Consider the following 10,677-nt stretch of genomic DNA (forward strand, 5'->3'; position numbering starts at 1 on the left):
AGCAAATTACTAACTTTGTTTGAGGGAAGACGGCAGACTTTTTAATCTACAACATAAAAGTCAATTTAGTAAAACAAGTAGAAAAAACGCTTGGGATTGAGCCTGTCCTACCATGCAGACATTAAAAGTAGCCTATATTCAGTGGAAAACACCTAGGGCTAATATGTTTTTTATTACTTTATTAGTTCAAGTTTACACGAATTATTATTAACTAGTCTGTGCGTGTGAAAACGGAACAGCATTGTTGAGCTAATAAGGTTGAGCGTTCAAAATTGACACAGCCTGTGGCCATCTGTTCCAAGTTACTTCCTCGTGTTAAGCCACGCCCCCAAACACGACGCGCGGCGAGTCGGCGACTGTTCATGACGTCACCAGAAAATGGCGACGGTGTCACGGTGAGATAATGAACGTTTGCTATGAAACGAAGATATGCTCTAATAAAGCTCGATTCATAACATTGTAAACTATTGCTTTGCCAGTATTGTTTGCGTAATTTTTAAAGTCTCAACGGGACGTTTTGTGATCGCAATCCGGAGGTATAAATATCATGCAACATAGAACTGCGAATGTAACTACACATCCAACAACTGAAACGACTCTGAAACACTATTGAAAACATGTTGATTAAAGAGGAGAATGAAGACTTTGGTTATCTTGAACCACGTGAAATGAAAAGTGAAGATACAGCTGAACGAATAGGTTGGTGTCCATTCCTTATTGTGTTTTTACCTCATTGCTCTTGTCTGTAGGGTAAATCTTTACATTTGATATAAAATTTAAACAACTTTTAATACTGGTTTTTAAACCCCTGAGACCTTTGTCTCCTTTATGTGCTCCTAATATGCATGTCAACAATTGTAATATATGGGTTACCCCCATTGTGTAGACCATTTGCAAAATGTAAACATTGGTCCAAAAGCACTTCCAGTTTCATTTCATGTCATTTTTATTTTATTAATATTATATTTTTAATCTTACAAATAGTTAAATGATATATTTTGTTCAAACATTTGTGTATTGTTACAAAAACTGAAACGATAGACGGGCCGGCTTTGTTTAAGTCACCCGAAGTGGTCTATAGATGGGTTTCAGTGACAACAACATTAACGTTATGTGGCCCAAACTTAACTTCCAGGAGACCTCCTCAAAAAATCAATAACTGTTAAGTTGTTTTATTTTAATAAAGATATAATAAAATAATAATATTAATATTAATTCATTATTAAATAAATTGTTATATTACTAGCCAGACTATAACCTGTTAACTTTGGGCCAGGCATGTGCGTCTGATGAAACCGTCTATAATCTTAAAAAATGTTTTGAAATAAACTTTGTCTTTCTGACAATTTAACGTTTTGAGTTTTAGATACCATAGAAGTAAAAGAGGAAGAGGAAGAACTAAATGAAGAGGAGCAACATCAGCATCACATATCTCAAGATATCACCATTGAAAAACCATCATTTAGTTCCTCACAGACTAACAATGAATTATTAATAAAATTGTTAGGAGCCAACAATTTTTTAACCTGCACTGAGTGTGGAAAATGTTTTATACATAAAGCAAAACTTCAAGTGCACATGAGACTTCACACTGGAGAGAAGCCTTTTACATGCAAAGATTGTGGTAAACGTTTCCATTGTCAAGCATACCTAAGAAAGCACATGAAAAATCATGCTGCAGTGAAACCTTTCACCTGCCCTCAGTGCGGAAAAGGTTTCACCGAGAGAAGATACGTTGAAAATCACATGACCATTCACACCGGGGAGAAGCCTTTCTCGTGCACCCTGTGCGACAAGAGTTTCACACGTAAAGCAACCCTGAAGATGCACATGAGAGTTCACACTGGAGAGAAGCCTTTCAAATGCCATCAGTGTAACGAGAGTTTCGCACAGAGATGTACTTTAAATGTGCACATGATGATTCACACTGGAAAGAAGCCTTTGACTTGTGACCAGTGCGGGAGGAGATTTACACGTACAACTAACTTGAATATGCACATGATGATTCACACTGGAAAGAAGCCCTTCACATGCCATATGTGTGGTAAGAGCTTTATACGTAAAGAAAGACTTAAATCGCACATGAGGATTCATACAGGAGAGAAGCCTTATACATGCAATCAGTGTGGAAAGACCTTCTCGTGTTCAAAACATCACAAAAGTCATCACTGCTCTCTTTCTGGTATAAAGTCACTAACATGTGATCCGTGTAGCAGAAGTTTTACTTCTGCATCAGCCCTAAGAATGCACCTGAAAAGTCATGCAGATAAGAAGGCTTACTTGTGTTCTCCCAAGGGAAAGAGTAACAAGAACCAGAAAGATCGTATAGTTGTAAAAACTCATGTCTGCTCGTATTGTGGAAAAGGTTTTGCTCAGTTGGGATACCTGAAAACACACGAGAGAACCCATACTGGAGAGAAGCCATATCAATGCAACTCATGTGGGAAGCGTTTCAACAAATCACATTGTCTGAAGACGCATAGAATGAATCATTGCCCAAAGATAATGCAGTTTGAAAACAAAAAGTAATTTGTAGTGTAATCAGTACATAGTGTGTAGCAAATGTTATGAAATGCATATAGTTTTTACTTGTGTTGCCATTTCAGATATCAAGAATTATTCTTTTTACTAGTTAAAATGCCATGGTCAGTATTAAGAATGTGCATTGGCCTTAATTACTAAATTATCATTTCTGAAGTAAGTGAATTACCATTTTTTTTAATTAATAATTGTACTAGTTTCGATTGCATTGCTGATACCTTAAATTCGTATTTTAATTAGTAAAATTTGAAATCACAAAACAAAATATATTACCAAAAACATTTTTATTCTTCCCAACAAGCCACACAGCTTGAGATATTATTTATGTCCCTACATCATTGCTGGGTTGTTTTCAAGCTATGGTTGGGTTGGGTTGTAAAGGGATTAACCCAACCATTGCATAGTTAATGTAAAATCCAATAGCTGGATTTGTGCATTCTACCCACAAATCCAGCTATTGGATTTTACATTAACTATGCAATGGTTGGGTTTATCCCTTTTTGACCAAACATCACCATTCGGGCTGGGTAAGAGTTACAAGGTGTAGTGTGTCTCTTAGAAAATGCTTTGAAACTTCTGAAATTATGTTGAAATGTATATAATTTGGAAAACAAATCACTTTTATTGTCACATCACCACGTGTGGTGAGTGAAAGTCTTGGGTGCGTACTCCATACAATGTAGAATTATGACTATATAAACTTGTAAAGATAATACATAGAGATAATACATGTTCTATAATGGAAGGGTTTACTAACTTTTTTAACCGTACATTCCTCATTACAACTAATTTTATTGCCAATGGATCATTCTGTGTCAACTCAATCGTAGGTCTTCAGCTAAATAATTGCTTTTTTATTCTGGTGAAAGAAATATTTAAATGATGAAGAAAGACTGAATTACTGAATAATCTACTGCAATCCAGCTATCTAAATTTTTCAAACTTTTTCAGGCATGTTTGCGATGTACATGGTACACCCATAGCCACATTAGTAGCACACATTTATTTCTAACAACAGCAGGTTACGGTGTTGCATGCCAGGAGCTTCAGTGCTGCCTATTTTTGCTTGAACGTTGACATTTTAGATTTAGCAGACACTTTTATTCAAATAAAGACAACAAAGCCACAATTTAGCAGAAAATTCTATGTAAATGTATTTATCAAAACAATGTTTTGTAAAAAAATGCACTGCTGAAGCAACATTACATAATGAAACAAATGACTCGCCCTTTGGTTGAGGGATACAAACAATACACATATCAAGCTAGATACTGTGTTACTGGATACTAGATACATGTGTTCAAGCAGTATAAATCACAGTATAAAAATGTGATGTTTATTGTTTACTTTGTAGAATAAATCCTAATTCTTGAAGACAGCAGACTTGTTTTAATCCACAACAGAAAACGGTAAATTTAGCAAAACTAAGTGAAAACGATGCTTGGGGTTGAGCCTGTTCTCACATTATTATGAATTAGGCTAGAGTAGGGCTATTTGTCAGCCTGTTTGTAAATGTGAGGTTTGAATTGATTCAGAATCAAAACAAAATAGACTACATTCACTGGAAAACACCTAATATCAATGTTGTTTTATATTAGTTCAAGTTTACACGAATAAATATGAACTGATAATAACTTGTATATGCGTCTGAAAACAGTACAGCATTTTTGGACTGCAGTACTTTTGCTTTATATGAAGTACAACACGGACAGAAAAATGTTGAGTGGTGAGATTTGACTGCACACAGGCATCAGTCCTTCGTGTTAAGCCACGCCCCCAAACACGACGCGCTGCGATTGTTCGTGACGGCACGAGAAAATGGCGACGGTGTCACGGTTGGTGTGGTTGTAAACGTTTACTTTTCAACGAAAATATTCATCAATAAACTTCGATTCATATCACGTTACTAACACTTACTTTGCCAGTATTGTTTGCGTAATTTTCTAAGTCTAAACAGAACGTTTTGTGATCGCAAGCCGGAGGTATAAAGAACATACAACAAAGAACTGTGAATGTAACTACACATCCAACAACTAAAACGACCCTGAAACACTATTAAAAACATGTTGATTAAAGAGGAGAATGAAGACTTTGGTTATCCAGAACCATGCGGAGTAAAGACTGAAGATCCTGAAGAACAAATAGGTTGGTGTCCATTTCTTATTTATCAGTGTTTTTTCAGTATTGGTCTTGTCAGTAGGGTAAGGCTACTTTACCATTGCATGCAGTCATTTAGCAGACGCTTTTATCCAAAGCGACTTACAAAGTAGGCGAACAAATTGAAGCAATATGTGCAACAAAATGACAACAATGCATAGGTGCAGGAAAACCTGGTCTCAGTTAGCCTACCACAGTATACAGAGCTAAGAATATCCTTTATTTTATTTTGGGGGGGGGTAGGGAAGTAGAAGACTGTACTAATGGGTCAGATGCTGATGGAAGAGATGCAGTCGATTCTTAAAGACAACTGGGCAATTCCGTGAAAATGTCAACCTTACCATGAAAAAATAAAGTTTTTACCAACACTTTTTACTTTGGTAACAGCACAGATATTAACATTTGGTGGTTCAAATACCCATGTGAGATCTCTCTTCAAATTTGTAAAGCATTTGTTTTATTTTTAGTGCATGATTTTTCATAGTCATGTAAGTGCCATTTTCAGGATTGTCACATCCATAACGCTACATATTCCTCATAAATGGACACATGAAAATCAAAATAAAATAACTATTTTATGTTCTATAAAGAGGCATCCCATCTCCATTAATTGGGTATTATTGCTTCAGGATTGTGCATTTTATCTCACAGAAATCCTACAAAGTTTATCGTCTCCCAAAAAACACGTCCTTTTTTTGTCGCATCCATACCGCATGTTTATTTCCCTTTTTTAAAATAGAAAATGTATTCATAGACTGACATTTTTTTATGTTCAGACTCTATCAACAAGGGTTTAGTAAAATATAAACAGATGGTTCAATATATTTGTAACAAATTCATTCTCTGAGCATTTTTATGTCACGTCCATAATGCAAAATGTCACGTCCATAACGTTGGAATTGCCCAGCTACAGAATCCGCTGATCTTGTGGCAAGAGGGAGATCATTCCAGAGTCATGGAACGCATCTGGAGAAAGTGCGTGACACTGTCTACACAAGACGCGACCGGCGTGACGTGGCATGACGCGACACGACAAAAGACATTAGAAACGCATTAAAACACATTGTAATTTGAAATTTTGTCCACACTGGATGTGGCGCGACAAACCCATTGAGAACAAGCAGGTTGTCTTGTTGAGTTGCGCCTGTCGCATCCGGTGTAGACAGGATGTGAGAGTGATTTTTTTCCCTTTGTGGGACGGCACCACAAGACATTGTTCGATTGCAGAGCGCATGGGATCGGGTGGATACATAAGTCTGAATTAGCAAGCAGTGGTAGTCTTGAAAGCAGCAGAGCTTTGAATTTGATGCGAACGGCTATTGGCAGCCAATGTAAACTGATGAAGAGCGGTGTAACGTGTGTGCTCTTTTCGGCTCATTAAAAACCACTCTTGCAGCTGCATTCTGGATCATTTGCAGAGTTGTACAAGCTGGAAGGCCAGTCAGGAGATCATTACAATTGTCCAGTATGGACAGGACTAGTGCTTGTACCAGGATTTGCGTAGCATGCTCTGATAGGAAAGGTCTAATTATCCTAATGTTGTACAGGAGAAATCTACATGACCGGGTCGTGTTAGCAACATGGTCCTTGAAGCTTATATGATCATCATTTACCACTCCAAGGTTCCTAGCTGTCCTGGAAGGTGTAATGGTTGATAAACCTAGTTGAATGGAAAGGTTGCGATGAAACTTTGGGTCAGCCGAGATCACAAGCAGTTCTGTCTTTGCAAGGTTCAGTTGCAGATGATGGTCCTTCATCCAGAATGAAATATCACTCAGGCATGCAGAGATACGAGCAGAGACTGTCTATCGGATCGTCTGGTTGAGATGGTGGAGCAGTGTGCCATCTCCACAGCAGTGCTACTTTCACCTAGAGCTGGGACGATATATTGTGCAATTCTTATGCTCAGTTTTTCAATGAATTACGGTTAAATGCCACCACACCTGAAAGCCAGAGGGCACTCTTGCATAGAAACTCCATATACGGGCAACAGAAGAAGTACGATTTACACACGTAATTCCAGGAAATGCCAATGGGCATATTCTATCGCTGTTCTTTAAACCTTTAAAGGTAATTTCATGATAATAAATATTTATAATGTGTTAATCCCAGCCCTACTTTAACCCCGGATACAATTTAAACAGCTTTTAATACTGTTTTATAAACACCTTTGTTATCTAATTTATCTGCTCTTACTATACATATCAGCAACAAGGCTAATTGTTTTATTCACCCCTGTTAAAAAGAAACTTATAGACCACAGATGTAAACACTGGTCCAGACTGCACTTCCACTTCTCCCAAAGAGGTCTATAAGCTTGTTTGGTACATAAAGTTTGTAAACAGATTGTTTAAAAAAATAGACATTATGTTGCTTTTCTGACAATTACATGTTTTGAATTTTAGATACCGTAGAAGTAAAAGAGGAAGAATTGAATGAAGAGGAGCAACATCAGCATCCGAAACCTCAAGAAATCAACAATGAAAAACCATCTTTTAGCTCCTCTGACAATGAACTATTGATCAAATTGTTAGGAGCCAATAATTTTTTAACCTGCACTGAGTGTGGAAAATGTTTTATACATAAAGCAAAACTTCAAGTGCACATGAGACTTCACACTGGAGAGAAGCCTTTTACATGCAAAGATTGTGGTAAACGTTTCCATTGTCAAGCATACCTAAGGCAGCACATGAAAAATCATGCTGCAGTGAAACCTTTCACCTGCCCTCAGTGCGGAAAAGGTTTCACCGAGAGAAGATACGTTGAAAATCACATGACCATTCACACCGGGGAGAAGCCTTTCTCGTGCACCCTGTGCGACAAGAGTTTCACACGTAAAGCAACCCTGAAGATGCACATGAGAGTTCACACTGGAGAGAAGCCTTTCAAATGCCATCAGTGTAACGAGAGTTTCGCACAGAGATGTACTTTAAATGTGCACATGATGATTCACACTGGAAAGAAGCCCTTCACATGCCATATGTGTGGTAAGAGCTTTATACGTAAAGAAAGACTTAAATCGCACATGAGGATTCATACAGGAGAGAAGCCTTATACATGCAATCAGTGTGGAAAGACCTTCTCATATGCAAAACAATGCAAAAGTCATCGCTGCTCTTCCTCTGGTTTAAAGTCACTAACATGTGATCCGTGTAGCAGAAGTTTTACTTCTGCATCAGCCCTAAGAATGCACCTGAAAAGTCATGCAGATAAGAAGGCTTACTTGTGTTCTCCCAAGGGAAAGAGTAACAAGAACCAGAAAGAGCGTATAGTTGTAAAAACTCATGTCTGCTCGTATTGTGGAAAAGGTTTTGCTCAGTTGGGATACCTGAAAACACACGAGAGAACCCATACTGGAGAGAAGCCATATCAATGCAACTCATGTGGGAAGCGTTTCAACCAATCACATTGTCTGAAGACGCATAGAATGAATCATTGCCCAAAGATAATGCAGTTCGAAAACAAAAAGTAATTTGCAACGTAATCAGTACATAACTGTAGTGTGTAGCAAATGTTATGAAATTCCATATAATACAATAACTACAGTCACGCTTCAAGTTTGCTGTGTTTTAACGGCGATTGTGAAGGAAAATATGACGCTTTGTAAACCACTTGGAGAAGCACACGTGAGTAGGTAGCGTCTTGACCGCTGAACGAATAGAATTAAACATATCGTAAAATATCCCCATCTCTCTACGATGCGCATCGTAACATTTTTGCTTCACGAAATATCGTAATACGAAGTATCGTTACACCCCTAATTGCCCTAAATTACTACATTATCATTTTGGAAGTAAGTGAATTACCATTTTTAAATGAATAATTTTACTGGTTTCCATTGCCTTGTTGATACCTTAAATTTGTATTTTAATTAGCAAAATTTGAAATGTTGTTATTGAAAACATGTTATTTGTTCTTGCTGTATTGCTGTATGTTGAGATTTGTCATTACACTTGTCTCATAATATTTTGTTGCTAAATTGCTTTTTAATGTGGAATTCTTTCTTTCTGTAAATTTTATGCAGTTGTTTGGTGAAAATGTTTTTTTTTTTTTTACATATTTTTGGTTGGAAGTGTAAAACACAAACAGTAGAAACATGATTTTAATTTGGAATGTTTAGAATTCTGTTTTCATGGCAAAACCATTTTACATACAAGTTGAATGAAAAATTACAGAACAAAAACGGAAAATAAATAATCTTATGGAAACCAGAGATAAGGTTTATTGTTATTTTACAATGAGAGTAATTTTTCAAGATTTTTTTGCATTATAGTCTGAAAGATCACATTACTTTACACACTGGAGAAATGCCTTTCTCATGAAGAGTTTCACCCGTAAACAAGCTTTGAATGTATAGATGAGAGCTGACACTGTAGAACAGCTTGTTACATGTTTACAGTGTGGGAAGAGTTTCATTCGTAAACACTCCTTTAATACACACATGAGAATTCACAGTGGAGAGAAGCCTTTCTTATGCCCCCAGCATAAAAAGAGTTTCAACGATAAAGCAAACTGTAATGCACTCTTCAACGTTCATGTTAGAGATACAGTACCTATTACCTGTTTACAGTGAGAAGAGTAAACAAAGACTTAAAGTACACATGAGAATGCATGCTAGAGAGAAGCAGAAAGAGGTTCCAAAAATAATCTTGGTTCACATAACTACGGTCAATCATCGGACGTCAAAACACGTAATTGTGCAGATGAGAGGGCTTGCTTGGGTTCTCCCATAGGAGAGAGAAACCAGACAGATGTAGTCGTGTTTGCGTTGCAAGTTCTTCTGGCTTGAGACAGCACCAAAGAGGCCATAATGGAGAAAGACGCTACAGGTGCTTGAATTGTGGAAAGGGTTTTTCGCTCAGTCAAGTAGCCGAAATTGACAAGAGCGAGCCCATACGGGTGAGAAGCTGAGTGCATGCAAATTAAAAGCTTTTTCTATTCGTCTGTTGACTCAAAGCAGTTTATAGCTTCATGTTCTCTTTCACCGTTTGGATAGAAACGTGATTTCCCGTCATGCACATTTTATTTTAAACGGTTTAGTTGTGTATTAAACGAAACCCTTAATCTAGGAATCACTTTATTATTCGCCTTTTTCACAGCAGGAATGTTGTCACTACATATCAAGTCAGGTGAAGTCATAAGATTACAAGACAATATTGTGAATGCTTTACTTTTATGATTTGAAATTGCAACAGTGTTAAAGATAGTGAGAATAAACTAATAAATAGAAATAAGACAGTGTTCTGTCTGCAACATTATGCTGTATCAGAGCACAACCTTTAATGCAATGTATATATATATATATATATATACAGTATAAATATATATCTTTTTTGGAGAATAAATCTTAAACCTTGAAGACTGCAGACTTGTTTTGAATCTTTTATTCTTAATCACGTCAGCTAAGTAAAACCCTCAACAATATTATCTGACAGACTTACAAATCTATAACATGCAGGAAAAATCTTTGATATTTATTATAAGGTGTACGGTTTGTAAAATTGGTTGTAAGGGACTTTTATTACCTTTATTACCTTTTTACAGATAAAAAGAAAATATTTTTAAATAAATCCTTATTAAAACATGAATTTATCTTAATTTAAACATTCATGTGAATATAAAAGACACATAAATGGTTTAGGGATTACAAATGTACTCTGATCTGTTGGAGAGATGTTTGTGTTACAGCCCAGATATTCTCAGTTGGGCAGTAATTTCAAAAGAAATGTTAACAAAATCCTGAAATGAGACCATAATTAGATGGTGTTACACACAAACCTGAGTGTGAGCTGGTCAGGTAGCAGAGAACTGTCTGCAGCCAAGTAACACAAAGACAGATTATATGGAGACATTTAGAATGAAAATCTTTTTGCCATTGATCGTGAACAGAAAAGCTTGATAATAGAAACTTTTTTGCAGTGGGATCATTTTTTGATTGGCAAATAAGGTGTCTGGGTGTCATCAGCATAAAAATGGAAA

The 10,677-nt window shown here is 36.6% G+C and overlaps 2 protein-coding genes across 3 annotated transcripts; both read left to right on the forward strand.

Moving 5' to 3' along the window:
- Positions 1 to 372: 372 nt before the first annotated feature.
- LOC130563142 (gastrula zinc finger protein XlCGF57.1-like) lies at positions 373 to 2,945 on the forward strand. Of its 2 annotated transcripts, none has more exons than XM_057348573.1 (2): positions 373 to 699; positions 1,367 to 2,945. In XM_057348573.1, exons 1-2 carry the CDS (start codon positions 618 to 620, stop codon positions 2,527 to 2,529), a joined length of 1,245 nt encoding a protein of 414 aa, XP_057204556.1. In that variant the 5' UTR covers positions 373 to 617; the 3' UTR covers positions 2,530 to 2,945. The 2 variants fall into 2 exon arrangements, with proteins under 2 accessions (XP_057204556.1, XP_057204555.1); XM_057348572.1 differs by having other exon boundaries at positions 1,361 to 2,940.
- A 1,392-nt stretch (positions 2,946 to 4,337) lies between these two features.
- LOC130563144 (gastrula zinc finger protein XlCGF8.2DB-like) lies at positions 4,338 to 9,833 on the forward strand. Its single transcript, XM_057348574.1, has 2 exons — positions 4,338 to 4,686; positions 7,104 to 9,833. Exons 1-2 carry the CDS (start codon positions 4,605 to 4,607, stop codon positions 8,168 to 8,170), a joined length of 1,149 nt encoding a protein of 382 aa, XP_057204557.1. The 5' UTR covers positions 4,338 to 4,604; the 3' UTR covers positions 8,171 to 9,833.
- Positions 9,834 to 10,677: the final 844 nt, after the last annotated feature.

This window comes from Triplophysa rosa, linkage group LG12, assembly GCF_024868665.1.
Source record: "Triplophysa rosa linkage group LG12, Trosa_1v2, whole genome shotgun sequence".
In the NCBI taxonomy this organism is placed as follows: Eukaryota; Metazoa; Chordata; class Actinopteri; order Cypriniformes; family Nemacheilidae; genus Triplophysa; species Triplophysa rosa.

Excerpts from the sequence above, each read along its gene's own strand:
- LOC130563144 (XM_057348574.1), top strand. The coding sequence starts at position 4,605 with ATGTTGATTAAAGAGGAGAATGAAGACTTTGGTTATCCAGAACCATGC. Across the intron at positions 4,687-7,103 it reads AGATCCTGAAGAACAAATAG|ATACCGTAGAAGTAAAAGAG; the intron begins GTTGGTGTCCAT and ends TTTGAATTTTAG.
- LOC130563142 (XM_057348572.1), top strand. The coding sequence starts at position 618 with ATGTTGATTAAAGAGGAGAATGAAGACTTTGGTTATCTTGAACCACGT. Across the intron at positions 700-1,360 it reads AGATACAGCTGAACGAATAG|TTTTAGATACCATAGAAGTA; the intron begins GTTGGTGTCCAT and ends TAACGTTTTGAG.